The sequence below is a fragment of the Marmota monax genome, unplaced genomic scaffold, assembly GCF_021218885.2.
Source record: "Marmota monax isolate L192 unplaced genomic scaffold, Marmota_monax_Labrador192_F-V1.1 WCK01_AAM20220418_F8-fsc00027, whole genome shotgun sequence".
Classification (NCBI taxonomy): domain Eukaryota; kingdom Metazoa; phylum Chordata; class Mammalia; order Rodentia; family Sciuridae; genus Marmota; species Marmota monax.
Genome location: NW_026694617.1, coordinates 12,194,491 through 12,212,732, shown reverse-complemented (window position 1 = coordinate 12,212,732; position 18,242 = coordinate 12,194,491). Strand labels below are relative to the sequence as shown.

The following is an 18,242-nucleotide window of genomic DNA, read 5'->3' as shown; positions in this document are numbered from 1 at the left end:
TTAGCCACTGACTCACATCCCCAGTTATTTTTATTTTTAGACAGGATCTCACTAGTTGCTCAGGGCTTCACTAAGTTGCTGAGGCTGGCATTGAACTAGAAATCCTCCTGCATCAGTCTCCTGGGACCACTGGGATTACAGGAATGTGCCACTGCACCTGGCCCCCTTGTATGACGTTTTGGTTTATGTTGTGAGTTCAATCACTCACGTCATGCTCTCAAATTGTATATAAGTTTAAGTGTTGGATTTTGAGTGTATTTAAATAGCTATGAGATAATACCCTACTTACTGGAGATGAAATAAATAAACACATGGCCTAACAAACACTTATCTCTTCAGTAACAGAAAAACCAAGTGATGTGGGAATGTTTACAACTTGGTGTAACAGTGTTTAAGGTAACTTCAAGCCTTCATAGACTTGTGTATCTGCTACCCTCTTTCTTCTAATCATTAATCTCTAGGAATACTGTTTATTTTATTTTAAACTTCATTTCTATTTAATTTTCTCTGTGAGATGATAACAATGGTTAATATAAGTGTCAGTATTAGAGGATAATTATAAAACTAACCTTATGTTAGAGCAGAGATCCATGAAAATGATAATACTCTAAATTCATACATGAATTAACTAAAGGTTGCCTTGATTATTTTTGTTTGTCTAACAAAAAACTCTGAAAAATACTGAAAAACATGTTGAATGAAGTTCTGCCTCTTCTAATTATTATTAGTGTTAACTAGAACAAGTTACTCACTTCTAAGCCTTAGTTCCTTTATCTATAAAAAGGACTCCATAGTTTCTGGCACACCTATTTCAGAAGGCTTAATAAAGTAAAAAATATAAAACATTATATGTATGAAAGTACTTAAAAAGTACCAGGGTCTATATGTATATGTGAATTGTTATTTTATGGTAAATAATTTTATTCAAAACTTGTATATCAAAATAGAACACATATGTCACATAAATCTACACGATTTGTATTGAGAAAAACAAAAATTAAACAAGATTTTTTTACATGAAAGACATATCTTACTTTCCTCCAATTCTAAAAATATAAATTAAAAACTTGGAGTAATAAGTTAAAATTTGTTTCACAAGCTCTTCTATTAAATATAGTTTTCTTCATTCCATATTCCTAACTCTGGTCCTTGAAACTGCTGCCCTCTTGTGGCTCATAGAGACAGTTATACAGTTTAAATTCATAATAGGAAACCACTTTTCCTCAAGACAAGCTGTCTTCCTATAATAAAAACAAAATGAAGTCAAGTTAAGGAAATAAATGTGACTGAGATATAGTGAAACAAAACCATTTCTAGCCAACATTTGATTTTTATGTCTTTTTTTCTTATAGTAATATGTTGAGGGTGACTTCCTTCACTACTCTGAATTGTCATGAGGGACAATAGAGGAAGAAAACAGGTGCTACAAAAGTACCTAGGTATCCTATATTTCAACAAAAGTCTGAAATAATTGAGTTGATTAAAAATTTTTAAATTTTTATATAAGTGGAATTATTTATAAGGAATATTTTCTATCTGGCTTTTAAAATTCAGTACTCTATCATGAGATTTTTCCTTGTTATTTGTGAATTTGTTCATTCTCATTTCTATAGAGTATGCCATTCCATGAATGCACCACAACTGATATATTAATTGTACTGTGGATTTGGGTCTCCACCCCAGTTTTGTCCAATACAAGTAGTGGTGCACAAATGTCTTAGGTAAAGATATGTGTACATTTCTCTTGGATGTGGATTTCTAGGAGTAGAATTTCTCATTCGTGGGATAGGCATATATTCAGCTTTAGTGGATCCTGCTAGATGATTTTACAGAGATTGTACTAGTTTATACTCCTTACAGGAGATTATGAAAATTTTAATTGGTCCATTGTCCTCTCTAGCATTCACCACTCTGTCTTTCTCATTGTGTCTTCCTGGAGGGTGTGCAGTACTACTACTCTGCCTCATTTTTCACAGAGGATCCAGTAGGTGAGATCAGGATGTTTGTCATGTGAGACAAACCCTCTTCCTCAGGAATAATTTACAAAATAAGTGAGATGGGAACTATTCTTTGTCCTAGGGATTATTCAGCAGGATCAAAGACCTGAAAAGGAAAGGGGGGAGGATTTGAAGAGGTTAATAAAGTGGTTCTTTGGAGGGAGCCAAGGCTGTGGGCTGTGCTTTGGGGTGAGGGCAGAGGGTTGTGCTATTCTCACTGCATGTCAAGTGAGAAGAGCTTCAAGAGAGTCCTCTAGGGGAGCTTTGGAATATTCCCTTTGTTTGAGGAATACAAAAGACTGCTGCTTACACCATGCCTAGGAGGGTAGATTGGAGTCTTTCTCTAAACTAGGAAACTAGAGGTCTATGAGAGAGCCCACCTCTGCATTGGATACTGGAGAGTGTTGCTGCATTGATATGTACAGCACTCTCAAGATTTTTTTTAACAGAGACACGTGTTTGTCAGAAGGCACTACACAGTAGAGACAGTGAATAAGTAACAAGGTGATCTGAGGTCCTCTTGGGCCCACCATTCAATAGAATCAACTGGAGAAAAGCTATTTCTTGCAGTTTGTCAGGAAGAAGCTTGAAGTGAACAGCAGGATCCTCCATAAGTGGCTACCTGGAGGGTGGATGCATATGTCTGAGTCCAGGGGAGTCACAGGAGGAGGGGTTCAGCTGAAGAGCCTCAGAATAATGAACTTGAGCCATCTTTCAGGTCTTCAGAGTGGGAATCTACCCATCCAAGTAAGACCTGCACCTTCCCAATTACCCATCTCCCAAGCCAAGTACAGAGGAGAAATAGCAGCTAGGGATGAGGACAGGCATCAAGCCGAGTCATACAGAAGGAGATATCCTTTCCACAACCTCCAGGGCAGGTTTGCATTTCTTTCATTTGGCTTGTCTTTTCATTCTTTTAATAGTTATCTGTCTCAGAGCAAAAGTCTTTCTTGCAGTTCCATTTGTTAATTTCTTCTTGTGTGGATCATGCATTTAGTATTTGTGTCTAAAAACTTTCTAAACCTAAGGCTGCAGAGCTTTTCTCCTTTGTTTTATTCTGGAATTGTATAGGTTAATGTTTTAAGTTTACAATCCAGTTCAAACTAAATTTATGTGAGACATGAGATATTGAGCTTAATTTTTTGAATGTTTTGTTTTTGAATATCCAATGGTTCCCATATTATTTGTTGAAAACAGTGTCTTTTCTCCCTTGAGTCACCTTTGTATCTTCATCAAAATCTTAGTCCATTCAGTCTGTGGTAACAAAATACTATCTGTTGGGTAGCTTATAAACAACAGAAAGCTATTTGTTAGAGTTTGCTGTCTGGCGAGGGCCCTGTTCTTGGTTCATATATGGTGCCTTCTTGCTGTGTTCTCACTGTGGTAGAGGGTAAAGTGCTTGGGCCTGTTCTATATATAAGGGTACTATCCTAATCATGAGGGTGTCAGCATTAGGATCTGATCACCTCTCAAAAGACCCACCTTTAGCCACGCGACCAGCACGCCAGCTTCATAATAGAGGTTCAAAACTTAGAAATTAACTAGTGAGTTCAAATTAAAGAGACATGACTCTCAATTTACCTTTTTCTTGCCCAGCTCAGAGACGGCTCCTCCCAGCTCCTGCCTCTAGCCATCTGATGTGGTAGCGAGGTTTACACAAGAGGCCAGCAAGAGAGAGAGAAAAACGCCGGGGAATGAGCTTTTATTGGGGAACAAAAAATTCAGGGGAAAATTCTATCCAATGAAGGTTGAGGGGGGGCAGCATTCCAAGGTCAGGGTCAGTGATTGGTTTTCAGGTCAGTGGTCAGTCACACCCCCACACGGACAAGCCCTCACACCTGGGGAAGGGTGGGGAAGGCTCAGACACAGCTTGTCTAAGGGCCTCACACCCAGCCAGGGAGGTAGCTCAAATCACCTGCAAGAACGGCTTCCCACACCACCTCCTCATATCATTGTCTTGGGGGTAAGGAGTTCAAAATGTGACTCCCCACCCCCCCAGAGGGACACAAACATTCAAACCATAGCAGTCAAAAATCAGTTGACTGCATTTGTATGGATCTATTTCTTGACTCTATTTTGTTCTCTCTGTGTGTGTGCGTGTGCACATGGTATACATGTGCACACTCACACACATACATGTACCTTAACTCTGTATCTTATAGTTTATCTTGAAATTGAACAATGTGAGTCTTCATGTTTTGGTTTTCTTTAGGCTATTCTAGTTTTTTGACTTTCCATTTCCACTTCCATTTTGGAGTCACCTTTTGATATTTTCAAAAAACCTTGCTGGGACTTTGAATGGAATTGTGTTGACTGTATAGATAAAACTAGGAAGAACTGACATCTTAAAAATATTGAGTCTCCACCCTGTGAACATGGTACATCTTTTCATTGCTTCATTCTTCATTGACTTCTTCACCAGGACTTTATATTTTCAGCATACAAATCTTGCACATATTTTGTTAAATTTACACACAATGGCTTCATTTTTTGGTGTTGTCTTAAATGGTGGTCTTTTTTACATTTCAAATTCCAATTGTCTATTTCTAGTATAAGGAACACAACTGACCTCTGTATGTTGATCTTGTATCCTCAGACTTGGATAAATTCACTTTTTAATTCCAGGACTTAATTTTTGGATCTTTGATATTTTCCATATAGGCACTTAGGAATTATGTTATCTGTGAATAAAGACAAATATGTATACTTTCTTTTTTAGCTTCCCTTATTCAGCTAACAAGGACTTTCAATATGATGTTGAATAGCAATGGTCAAGAGCATATCTTTGCTTTACTTTAAATCCTGGAATTTCCAAGTTTACCTGTTTTTTGCATGTGGAAATTAAACTGTTTTAATAACATTTGATTTTAGACATAATTTTCCCACTGAATTGCTTTTTTCATCTTTGTGGGAAGTTGGTTGTCTACCTATTTATGAGTCTATTTCTAACTTCTCAATCCTGCTCCATTAGTCTAAACACCAACACCATACTGTCTGGATTACTATAGCTTTATGAAACTTAAAATTCAGGAATTTCAATCCCTTGAGTTTTTCTTGTCAAAGAAGTTTTGACTATTCTACATCTACTGCATTCCAAGTAAATTTTAGAATCAGTTTGTAAATTTTTACTAGAAAGCTTTCTGGGAGTTTGTATGGGATTGAGATGAATCCAGAGTTCAATTTAGGAAATATTCGCTTCCTATCAATATTAAATCATCCAAGCTGATTTTAGGGTGAAAACATTCAGTCCTTCACCACTAAGTGTACTTAAAACAGATATTCACTGGTGTCCTTTATCAGTGATTGATAAAGTTGAGAAAGTTCCCTTCTGAGAGTGCTTTTGAGGAATGGGTGATGGATTTTGTCAAGTGTTTATTCTTTATCTATTGAGACATTCATATAGTCTTTTTCTCTTTCAGCTATGGTTATGGTGAATCATAGTGATTGATTTTCAAATGTTAAAACAACATTGCATTCCTAGGATAAACTCCCCTTACTTATGAAGTATTATATTTATATATTGTCAAGTTTGATTTGCTTAGGGTTTTGTTTGGAATTTTTGCTTATAGATTTACAAGGGATATTGGTCTGTAGTCCCCCCCTCCTTCATTTTATGTTATTGCCTGCTTTTTTTTTTTTTCCCATCAGGATAATGCTGTACCCTTCAATTTTCTCACAGTGCATATTCAGTGAAGTCATGTTGGCTTGGAGTTTCCTTTGTGGAAACAATTTAAATTGAACATTTAATTTCTTGGAAGATACAGTGCTATTTGTGTTCTATATATCCTTTGGTGAGCTTTGATAGTTTGTCTTTCAAGGAATTTTAAAATTTTTATCTAAGTTGTTGAATTTATTACCATAAAAATGTTAACATTATTCAGTATTATCCTTTTAATACCTGTAACCTGTGGGATCTGTAGTAATGTCATCTAAATCCCACTATTGGTAATTTCGTCTTTTCTCTGTTTTTCTGATCAATCAAATGATTTATAATTTTTTACTACTATTATACTCATTTTCTCTTTTATGTTACCTTTCATCATTTTTTATTATTTACCTTGTTATTATTTCTTTTATTCTATTTTTTTTGTTTAAATTTATCCTATTTTTCTAGTCATCTAGTGAAAGCTGAGGGTCTGAGACCTTTCTTTTTCAATATAGGTATTTGGCATTATGAAATTTCCCCTACTATTGTGCCAGTTTCATTCACAAATTTCAATATGTTGAGTTTTAATTTTCTCTCATTTCAAAATACTTTCTGATTACCCTTTTGATTCTTCTTTGATTCATGAATTATTTAGAACTGAGTTTTTTAATTTTAGATATCTTTCTGTCATTGATTTCTAACTTCATTGTGTGAAGAGACAATATAATTTTGTATGGTTAGAGTTCTAACCATACATTGTGTGATTGAGAATCACACAATCAGAATATAGATTATATTAGAAAATGTTCTGTATGTGTTTGAGAAGAGTTTGCATTTGGCTATAGTTGGGTAAAGTGATTGATAAATGTCAGGTCAGGTTGGATGATAGCTGTGTTACAATCTTCTTCTACATATCCACTAATTTCCCCTTTATTTGTTTATAAGTTATTGAGAGAAGAATACTAACATCTCAGGCTATAATAGCAAGGTACAATATTGGATTTTTCTATTTTTTTTGTAGTTCCATCAGATTTTGCTTCATTTACTTTTAATCTCTCTTATTAGATGCATAAACATTTAGAATGCTATCTCCTATTGATTAATTGAGACTTTTAACATTATGAAATAACTTTCCTTATTGCTTTTCATATTTTTTTTGCTATGAAATATACTTTGCCTATTATTGATATGCATTTTAGAGCTTTCTTTAGATTACTGTTAGCATGGTATATCTTTTTACATTTTGCTATTTTAGCCTCTTCTTTATATTTAAGATGTGTTTATTGTAGGCAACATATGCTTAGTTCTTATTTTTTAAGCCCAACCTGATGATCTCTGCCTTTTAATTGAGATATTTAGACAGTTTTCATTAAATGTGATGATTGATATCATTAGGTGTAAATATGTTATCTTGCTATTTGCTTTATGCTTCTCCCTCATTATTTTTAAAGGTTTATTTTTTCTAGATAGTCATCTGTTTATATTATATACTTAATTTGCCTACACTTATTTATTTGCATCCTGCTTGGAATTTCTTTACATCATGAACCTAAGAATCTGTGATCATTGTGAATTCTTGATAATTCTTAGCTAATGTGTCACATAAATATCACCTTTACTCCATTTTCTCTAATCATAACTTTCTGCCCATATTCTCTAGTTTTAAAAATCTTGTTAGGCACATGTTGACTTTTTTCAGATAATTTAGGCTTATAATTAGTGAGGAGAATTTTAAAATGCATATGCATATAGAATGCCAGTGGTGGATAAAATATTGTATGTTCTGTTATTTCTTGCTTAGAAATTATACATTTAAATTTTAGAAAATTTAGAATGAGTATAGATATATTAGATGCTAATATTAGCAGTTAATTTTATAGTTGAACTTCAGACTGGAGATTAGGTAATTTGTCTAAGAATGTATATTTAGGACAAAATAAGTTTGTTTTTCAAATGAACTAAATCCTTTAATATCTTTTGCTTCAAAATATTTATGGGTATTGACATGTGCTATAATGTGAGACTGCATCCCCCCACTCTAATTCATAAATTTAAGTCCTAGCCCTTTTTACCTCAGAGTGTGGCTATATTTGGAGATAGTTCTTTTAAAGAGGTAATTAAGAAACAAATATGAGGTCATTAGCGTGGGCCTTAATCCAGTATGACTGGTGTTCTTATAAGAAGAGGAGATTAGGCACAGACATGTATATAGAGAAATACCCTGATAAAACTAGTAAACTAGATATCAATCTGGTAAACTAGAAGACAATGACCCTTATAAGAGAGGCTTCTGAAGAAATCAACTCTGCCAACAACTTAATCTTGGATTTACAGCCTGCAGAACTATAAGGAAATAAATTTCTATTCTTTAAACCATGCAGTTTGTGGTACTTTGTTATAGCAGCTCTAGCAAACTAATACAACATCTTAATTTTTTTATTATTATCCCTAGGGAACATATATTTTATGAAAGGCGAAGACTTTCTTGTGTTCATATGTCTTCTCTGTATAATTTTGGAAACTGTTAGATCAGATACAAAATCTGTTTTGTTCAGCTGCTTCTGTCCTGTGTTTTTCTATTCCTTATAGGTACTTGAGGCATGCTATTTTTCTATTGGGATGTTCTATCTCTTCCTATAGATTTATTATATTCGTCTAATGAAGAATTTTATTGGAATTAAGGTCCATTATTAACTTGGTTGGATTATTTACTATTAAATATAATGGCAATAATTTAGGTGTATTTGAAAATAACAGTTATAGTGTGTCTGTCTATTTGCATATTTATCCAGGATGTAAGTCTATATGCAGGAGAGTAGTATGCTGCTATTTGAGGTTTCCAGGATAGCTTAAATAATGACCTAGTGGCCTATATTTTTTATAGGTTCTAAAAGTTTCTAATGTTACACTGGGAAATAAAAGAGGCTTACTAACATTTAATTTTCATTTGCTTTGTGGGAACATCTATGTAATCCTACAAGGTAAATATTCTTGGTTATTATTTCCACCGGCAAGCAGTTTTTCTTTTCATTTATATACTGCCTTTTGCCATACAGATTTTGTCATATTTCTTAAGTTCATTTGGTTATAAAGTTACTTTAAAATATCAAACTCATCAATCATATATTTCCTGGACTTCCATAATATAACTTGACTCTTAAATTTACAGTTCTTTTGCTGAGTATAATTTAGCTTTTAAATTTATAGATCTTCTTTCTGGACAGATCAAGCTGTTCAATGTTTGAATAATGTATTCTTGATAAAGGACAGAGTGGGTTTTTATAAAGAACATGACTGACAACACCTTGACCTGATCACGATAATTTCAAGTTGAAATTTGAGAGGAGAAAGAAATACTGATAAAACTAGTGAACTAGGTATCATGAAAGGCAGTGGTTATAAAGAAGGACCCAGAACAGCACTATGGCTTCTGGTATTTATCTTCTACTTCACAGAGATGCTGGTGTTAAAGTAAATCTGAAATTTTAATAGAAGGCAAATACGTTTTCTAGTTATATAAATTTACATGAACATTCTATATTCCGAAGTATCCCTGAAGCTTGATGAGTAAGTATCATTATTTTGTATTTTATGGTTTGGTTTTGGAATATATGTCATATGACAATATTTGTTGACAGTAAACAATGTTTTAAAATATTATAAATATGTTTATAATGTGAGTAGAGTAAATGCAGTTACAGTGGGAAGGAACATAAATTTCACTGAATCCTATCTAATACAAGACAAGGGAACATAATCTTATGTCAAGAAGAGGTCTTCACAAAGGAAGTTGTTAAACATAATGGTAAAAATTTGGGGATTTTGGGTGGTGATAAGTGGAAAGAAAAGCAGAAATTCTGTTCTTATGGAACAAGGGTTTAGTTTCTTAAATGTAGGACAGAACATTTTAATTTCTAAGGTTATCTCCAACCCTATTCTCTGTTAATGCAAATAAGGTTGATATTTTTGAAACGTGGGATGAAAAAGTTTTCTTTCCCAAATCTAGTATGTATGAGAATTGAATGGAGCTGGGTTTGTTGGCACACACCTGTAATCCCAGTGACTTGGGAGGCTGAGGCAGGAGGATTGCAAGTTCAAAGCCACCTCAGCAATTTAGCAAGACTCTAAGCAACTGGATGAGTTCCCATCTCAAAATAAATAAAAAAAGAAAAAGGTCTGGGGATATGACTTGGGTGGTTAGGCTGTTCTGGGTTCAATCCTTGGTTACCACTGCCCCCCCCCCCAAAAAAAAAAAAAAAGAACAGAAAAAAATTGAATGGAACATTTGTTAAACTGTATATATCTGAGATCAGAAATTCTGATTTAATTTTGAAGTAGGACCTAGCAGTCTACATTTTATGTTTTAGATTGAGGATTCCGTGTTATTCTTTAGATAAAGTAAGTTTATTAAAATATCATTCTTTTGCATTTTATGGTTTGGTCTTAGAATATATGTCATATAGACAATCTTTATTAACAGTAAACAATGCTTTAAATATTATAAATATTTTTATAATGTGAGTAGAGTAAATGCAATTACTTTATAACATTTGCTGCTGTAATTTAGGGTGTTGTGAAGAAAGGGAAAGTGGTACGTAAATGAATGAGGGCAATAATTGAAGTCAGCAATTCTACATGAATTTGTTATTTTAGATCCTCAGGTAAGCAGATACCAAGATATGGGGTAAGAAGTGAGAGATAAAGGGGAGGAGGGGAAGGCATAGGGAATATTTAGATTACTGTGAAATCTGACACTTTGTAGAAGTTGAGTGAAGGAAAATGGATGGGGTTCCGTGATACAGGCCTGAGCAAATCTAAGCCCGTCCAATGGTCAACTCTGATGTGACAACAAAAAAGTCCATTGTTGACCAGACACAGCCAGACCCTGGCTCCCTCAGAGTTCACAGTCTGGACATCTTTGTGGACAGAATGTGGCCTCTGCTCCAGCACTGTGGCACATCCTAAGTGCTGGAACTCCCAGCTCCCCCACTCCTCCTGACAGGCACCTCCTGAAGGGAAGCAGAGCAGTGCACATTCCTGGCTGCCACATATTTTTTGATGCTGACCGAGTGCGAATGCATACTTGGAGGCATAATTGGACATCATCTATGCTGATTTCCTTTGGCTTCTGTTTTTTTGCTTCTACTTTTATTGTTTTAAGTCTCTCCGATTCCATTTAGTCCCACACATTTTTCCTCCTCCACCCATCAGGTGTATGATGTGAATGATTCTATTCATGTATGATTTCGTTTATATCGATTCAAAAATAAATACCCTTTGTTAGGATGTGATGGTTAAAAACTGCTCTGTAAAGATATGGGATTTTAACAACTCAAGAGTCTTTCATGTTCTTCCTCTAGTCTGGCACCAAGAAGAACTTTCTCGGATTAACCAGTGTCTCACTGGAGCTGAAAGGAAGGCTGCTTTGTGTGAACTTTTGGAAAAAGAGACCCAGATAATTGCTTCCATTGGGAGACACAGATCCATTGCTTATTTGGAAAGAGAGGAATCAGAAAAACAAGTTTTTTTGAATAAGGTTAGTGAAGAAACTGTTATTTCAATATGAATGTATCTGGAGTTTAAAAATGTGTAATCATGATCTAAAAGGATAGAATTGTAAGAATTTGCATGAATTTTGTTTAGCATTTTGATGGCTTATTTCTTTAAGTTCCATATATTTAATTCTTGTGTAGTTGTATATGTTAGTCACAGCCAAGAATAAAGAATGATAAGTAACACAAAAGGAACGTGTTCTTAACTAAAGGGATTTGATCATGAAGGAAAAGATGGCGACACCTTCCTTGTGTCTCTGTTCATTTAAATTTAGGCTGGCTGTGTGAAGTAGATAAGTTGCACACTCTGGTGAAATGCATGGTATGAAAATCACAGAACATCAGGGTCTGGGGTACTCTGATAGTAAGCAGCCTGGGGAAAATAACTCAAGTCTGGTGTCTTACTTGGGGCTCACTATACCATCAACTGACCCAAAGGGTTTATGATTATTGAAAACCATGAAAAAATTCAGTTAAGGGGAAAACTAAAGTAATTACCCTTTTGTGGTCAAACTGCCTGTTTGATGTTGAATGGCTTGTTTCCATAGTAACACAGTTCCTTTTATAAACCTGATATTTCCAAACAATTAAAAGCCAATCCAGCCAGAAGAAAAGGATGAATTTCTCCAATAGATTAGCCTGTAGTGATTCTAGTTTTGTGGTTCTTATTTTTTGAGAACATTTGCTCTTAAAAACTATATATACATATATATATATATATATATATATATATATATATATATATAAATTATCTATATATAGTTTATCTATATAGTTTATGAGTATATATGTACATATATATGTGTGTGTGTATATATATGTATACATATATATACACATGTGTGTGTGTATATATGTATGTATGTATATATATACTTTAAATGACCTCCTATTATTTTACTTATACACTATTTCATCCCAGTTTATTTTGGCTTTTGCTACAGTTCCAGGTCCAGGCCAAACCTATAAGAGCTTTCAAATCATCTATGCAGCTTCCTACTAGCATTGTCCCTTGGATACCTCAAGAGTGCACCTCAAAATGAAGTAGCAACCCTAAGTCATATCATTTCACCATTTTTTACCCTCCTCACCTCCATACAGATCCTATTCTATAGCACTGGTATAACCTTTCTTAGGAATGTTTCATCATCTACTCATTTGCTCTAGACAGTTGCCTGGTTGGTGTTCTTTCTTCCCCATCTGGCTACAAACCTCTTTTATTTCTATTACTTTAATATCTCCTTAATTCTGCATTTTTTCCTTTCTGACTCACTATCATTGAGTACAGAGAAATGACTCTTTTGTGGCATCCTGATAACCTTGCCTGTAACAAGTAGGCCACACAGGCAAAGACTTGGAGCACAGCTATTGTGAGACTTGTCAGAATGCCTTCGGATCCTCCTGGAACAGGAAAGGAGAAGGGTAGCAGCTCCAGTTTCCTGCCTCCCCATTTTCCCTGAGAGAATGTCACAAGATAGGCCTTGCCTTTTCTTATCCATAAAATTGACACTTATTTGATGGACTCTGGATTTTATTCTCACCTGGATTATTTTATGTTTCCAAGTTGGACTATTGCCTCTAGTCTAAACTTCTCAGTTCCCTCCTCCAACATCTACACCAGGGCCATAGTGACCTCACTAAATACACCTCTGATCCTGTCCTTCCCCATTGCCCTGAGAGAGCAGTGCTTCTTCTCATGATCTGTGATATCTCCCTCATCCACTGTTTCCCTGTCACCACAAACACTGCCCCAGCCATGCTCAATTACTTGCATGTCCCCAGAAGGACCTCATATCCTCATTATGCTTTTGCATCTGAGGCTGCCTCTACATGAAACATCCTTTCCCTTCTTCTGTAGTAGCCAGCTACTCACCCTGTAAAACAGGCTCAGATGTCCCTTCTTCCAAAGAGGACCTGCTGATTCTCCTACTAGCCTGCACTGGGACTAGCTGTCCTGGGACTCTGTCTCACCTTTGTCTTTGTATGCAGTGGCCATGTTTTGCTGTCTGTATTGAATGTCTGAATTCTTCCTAGATTCTGCACTTCTTAAGGCAGGAGATGTCTTTCATCTCTGTATCCTTATGTCTTAGTACATTCTTTATCACAGTATCAAGAAATGTTTGTGGAGAATGGCAGGGAGGAGAACCAAGGAACAGATATAATGGTGTGCAATTTTACATTTCAAACATCATCAAGAAATTATGTAGATTCTGTCATTTAAAATTCTTGAATATCTTTATTCTGAGAAAGAAGACTCTACTGTAGGGAAAGCTGTAATACTCATATTTATTGTCATATTTCAAACAAAGCTTCTTCCTGTAGCAGGTTGCTTTTACTTGCATTCAAGTTTCAGCTCTGGAAACTATTCTGATGTGTCTGATCATTAATCTCACCAGAGAGAATAGCATGACTCCAGGAAACATGGGTGTTTCCATGAGCTGGAGGCTTCTAAGTGCTAGGGGACAGGAAGATGGGTGGCACCTATCCTTTCTTACTTGAGGCTGGTCCATCTCCAAGATGTTCCATATGTGTTATCATTGCTGCTTTCAATTTCCTATGAACTGCTGGAAATTCTGCTGTTCTAAATACTTGTACAATGCCTGTTCCTCTTTATGTGATGACTGTCTCACGTTCCAGTCCCCATGTCCAAAGCATCATCTCTAAACATTTTTTGAAATTATATAGAACTCATCAGTGGGTCAAAGCCCAACATGTAAAAGTGACTTCAGAGCCAGTTGATTACCCTGACCCTTTCTCACGAAGTATAGCATGTTAAGAGCTCTTTATGTAAATTTCATTTAAAAAGCAGATAAAATGGAGAAATTTTGTTTACAAGGATTCCTGTGAGGAAGGAAGACCTTTTTTTTTTTTTTAATACTTGATAAGTTTTTGACATAGAATTTTAGGTCCTAAAGAATCCTGTGTGTTATAAAGAATTGCTGTGTGTTAGGAAAATAGGAAGTTTTTGATTTATTTTGTTGTTGTTTTGGAAGAGGAGAAAGAACCAGATAAGTGAGCTGGATTTGTAAGGCTGTAAGGCTGATGTAAGGCTGATGCAGGGTACCTCAGAGAAGAAAGACCAGAAAATTGAGGGAAAGATTTAAATGTTAGCCACAAGAAATCAAAGGAAGGTTTCTTGTGGGTCACAGATTTCAGAATTGGAGTTCTAATCCTATAGACACCCAAGATGAGAAACCAGTTGATCTCAATTCCCAGGTTAAGTTCAGAGGCAGTGTACATTTTAGCTAGTTTTGACCAAAATGTTATTTTGGCTAAGAAAAACAAACCATATAATGGAACACTTACACTTGAGAACAATCCCCAGTGTAATCTCATAATCTTTGGAAATACAGAGTAACTGTGACTTTTAGCCTGTTGCAGTAAATTAAAAATCTGTTGCTACTATAATGCAAAATAAGTTTTATCTTTTTGTATATGCTGCCATACTGAACATCTAAAAAGCAAGATAAATTTTATAAAGTCTTTGTTGTAAATACTTATACAAGATTCCTGTCCACCTCCCCCATGCTATGCCTGGTGTTGTCTCTGATATTCAGGTGGAGTTGGTGTTGATTTAAAAAATGTTCATTTAAGTAACTTCTTATTCTATGGGATTTTTTTATTGCTAAGAAAAAATAGTTTAAAATTAGTACTTGAAGCTAGACAAGATGTCAAAACTAACAAACAACCAGAGACATATTACAAATATTCAGATCTACATTTTTTAGCATCATAACATACAGATACTTAAACAGAAACAGAAATATTTGCTTTCTTATAGTTTGGAAATAACTTCAGAAAATAAAACTTTATGTATTGGTTTTAGTTTAAGTTCACTGAGTCCAAATACTTTGTGGTCCATTGAAATAATATTTTATGTTTTATCTTTTTATCCTGAACATAGAATTTCTCTGAATAATGAATGATATGATTTTAAATTGATCCAACCAAGTAAGTTATAATGAGTTTCTATGCTGGGTTTTCAATTTTTTTTTAGGTTTTTTTTTTAGTTGTCAATGGACCTTTATTTTATTTATTTATATGTGGAGCGGAGAATGGAACCCAGTGCCTCACACATGCTAGGCAAGTGCTCTACCACTGAGCCACAACACCAGCCCCATAAGTTTTTATTCTTGCTAAGTGACTTACTCTAAATATTTTTCAAAGCATTAAATAATTTGTAATTTTAACACATCAAACATTGACTTCCACAGGTTGTCAGATATTAAAAGCCTATAGGTTGACAGAGGTGAAGAAATTCAGGTCAAGAAATTTGAAAGAAAAATCATCAGCTGGTTTCTAATGTATCTTGGATGCTCTTTACCCACTCTGCATCAAGAGATCATTTGAATTTTGTAAGAGGTTTCCCCTAGAGTATGGGCCATTTATTTCTTTGATTCTCTTTGATTCATACACCACTTCTTATAGCCACAAGCTTAAGAAACTGCAATTCACGTCAGCTGTGTCATTTAAATGCTTTTTCTCCATACTCAGGTCCCCAGCAGCTAATGGGACAGGAAAATGCATCCAGCTCTTTGTGAACATGGCAAGAAACAGGGGTGTCTCTGTGGATGAATAAAACCCCTTTGCTGTATAAAAGAAAGGTTGATCACCACCCAGTGGCTTTTGAGGGGTTAAGCTTGTGCTTGCTTTGTGCCCTTAAGGACTTGAGAATTAATTTAGGAGGAAGAAAAAGCCCACTCTCACAGTGTGGCCATTTCTTCTCTTTTGTGGAGGCCTGCTGCTCTCAAGGTTTTTGTTATCTTTCCACCTTCCCTTCCCTGAAATGCGTCTTCCTGCTGTTCTTCTGTTCCTCTGTCCCAGAGTCTGTGCTGTCTCATTTGTTGGCAGCTAAATGGAATTTATTACGCTTCATTTTCTGAAGCAATTTAAGAACATGATTGTTGTACAGTTCTTATTATAGCCAAAGCATTCAAAGAAAAAAGGAAGTAGGAAAGAGAAATAAGCAAAGTTGACATTTTTCTGCGACAGAGTGAAAAACACCTTAAGACCTAAAATCAAAGAAACTTACTCTTAAAGACAGTCTATCAGTGTTGGCAGAAATACGCCCAAGAATAAAAACATCTTTGCCAAATGGATTTTTTAATATTATCTCCATTAGCTCTAGGGAACTGGAACTTCAGATCTGGGACTCTCTGGTTTTATCACTCAGTTCTCTTTATTTTATTAACTCCTAGTTATTCTTCAGTTTTCCTCTTAGATACTGTTTTCTTTTCACCAGCCTAGTGCTTTATAGCAACCCATAGTTATCTACTAACCTGTAGTCATTTACTCCATTCACCCTTTCTTTTATTTTTTTAACATCTATTTTATTTTTATGTGGTGCTGAGGATCAAACCCAGTGCCTCGTGCATGCTAGGCGAGCGCTCTACCTCTGAGCCACAACCCCGGCCCTCACTCTTTCTTTTAATTACTTATTTTCTTAACTTTCCATCCCATAAGATTTGAGAGTTCTTGACATCAGGACAGTATTTTATTTACTCACTGTACTCACAGTACTCACATAGTACTATTTAGTAAACACAGTAAATATTTGTTGAATGAATGAATAAATAAATAATTTAGGCCTGAGAAATATATAGAATTTTATGAAGAATTTATTTCTTATAATCTTTTGGGAGAAATAGAAGTAATAATCATAAACCAATTATAGAACAATATGGATCCAGCTCTCATTGGCCTGAGTGAGATAGAGGCCCTCCATGTTTGTGTGAGTGTTTCTACAGGTGTAAAAGAATTTTAGATACATTGTTGGCTCAAACCATAGTATTAGATGGCTCTTTATAAAAAAATGTAGGGTTTGAGTTCAAAATTGAAGGGTAAGAAGTATTTGTATAAAGAACATATTTGGAAAGACCCAAAATATTATTATGTTGTACCAGATTCCACAGGGCCAGAAACTTGGAGGGAGAGAATGTAGAATTAAATCAAAGCATCAACTGAAAAAAAAAATATATAGTGAAGTAGATAAAGTAGGCATTTCATAAAAACATTTTAAGGACTATTACAAATGAAAAAAGTAACCAACCTGCAGAGAAAAAAGTATTGTCCACATCACTGGTAGAAAGTAAATTACATTTTATATAAACACCCTGAGAAAAATTTCATGCAATGATTAATATATTAGCTGGACTTTAGAATATTGCAGTATTAAACTCAGCCTAAGCTTGCTTATTCCTTCAAATTTTTAAAAGGAATTTTGAAACCAGTGTTGTACTTCAGTAACATGCTGAGGCTTACTCAAAAATGAGGCTGTATCCATTTTAAATTATTTTATTTCTAAGTGAAAATAATTAAATAATAAAATATTTTATTGCTCTATTTCATTTTTATAATTCTTCAATCAATTTTATATAATTTTATTAGTCTGCTAATTAACAATACATTATTTAATATTATTTTTATGACCTAATATAAATTAATTACAGGGCTACAGCTTCTCAATTTTTGTATTACAACTAGAATTGAGAATTTAAAGTTTCTAATGAAGTTCTCTACCTGTGAACTACATTTATTTTCACTTTGAACAGAATATGATGCCATTATTTTGAAACTATATTAAGGGCAGTTGTTTGCAAGAGGTAATTTTGTAGTGATCAATGTAATTTAGCTAATATAAAATGTAAAAAATTAAAGGTATATTGGTGTTATACCTAAAATTTCTTGATAACACCGACCTTTTGAATAACTGCCTTATATTATGTTTCCATTTGGTTATTCTACATTCCTAATGATTTGTTCCAATGCATACATCTTCTCTTTAAGTTTCAAATTAAATCTAGGATTTAAAGGGCTGCAGGTATGGAATAATTGGGCATAAATTGAGGTCCTTATGAACCCCATAGCAATTATCAGTTAACCTACAAAAACTTGGTAGGAGAGAACAGAAGCAGTGGCAAACAGAGAGGCCCCATCATTACAGATTATCCTGGTGTCCTCTAGTCTGGAAGAACTAATTCTGTGTCCTGTCTCTGGTCTTTGACCTCCTCTCCTAGGAGTCTTTAAATGAATTTCAAGGCAAGTGAA

General features: G+C 34.7%; 1 protein-coding gene across 3 annotated transcripts in view; it reads left to right on the top strand.

Annotated features, from left to right (window-relative positions):
• Iqub (IQ motif and ubiquitin domain containing) overlaps positions 1-18,242 on the top strand; it is an 81,493-nt gene that overhangs the window by 31,002 nt on the left and 32,249 nt on the right. For all 3 annotated transcript variants that reach the window (XM_046422460.2, XM_046422461.2, XM_046422459.2), the window contains one exon: positions 11,004-11,179. In XM_046422460.2, the coding sequence (XP_046278416.1) occupies positions 11,004-11,179 (176 nt within the window). The remainder of the gene's footprint in view (positions 1-11,003; positions 11,180-18,242) is intronic.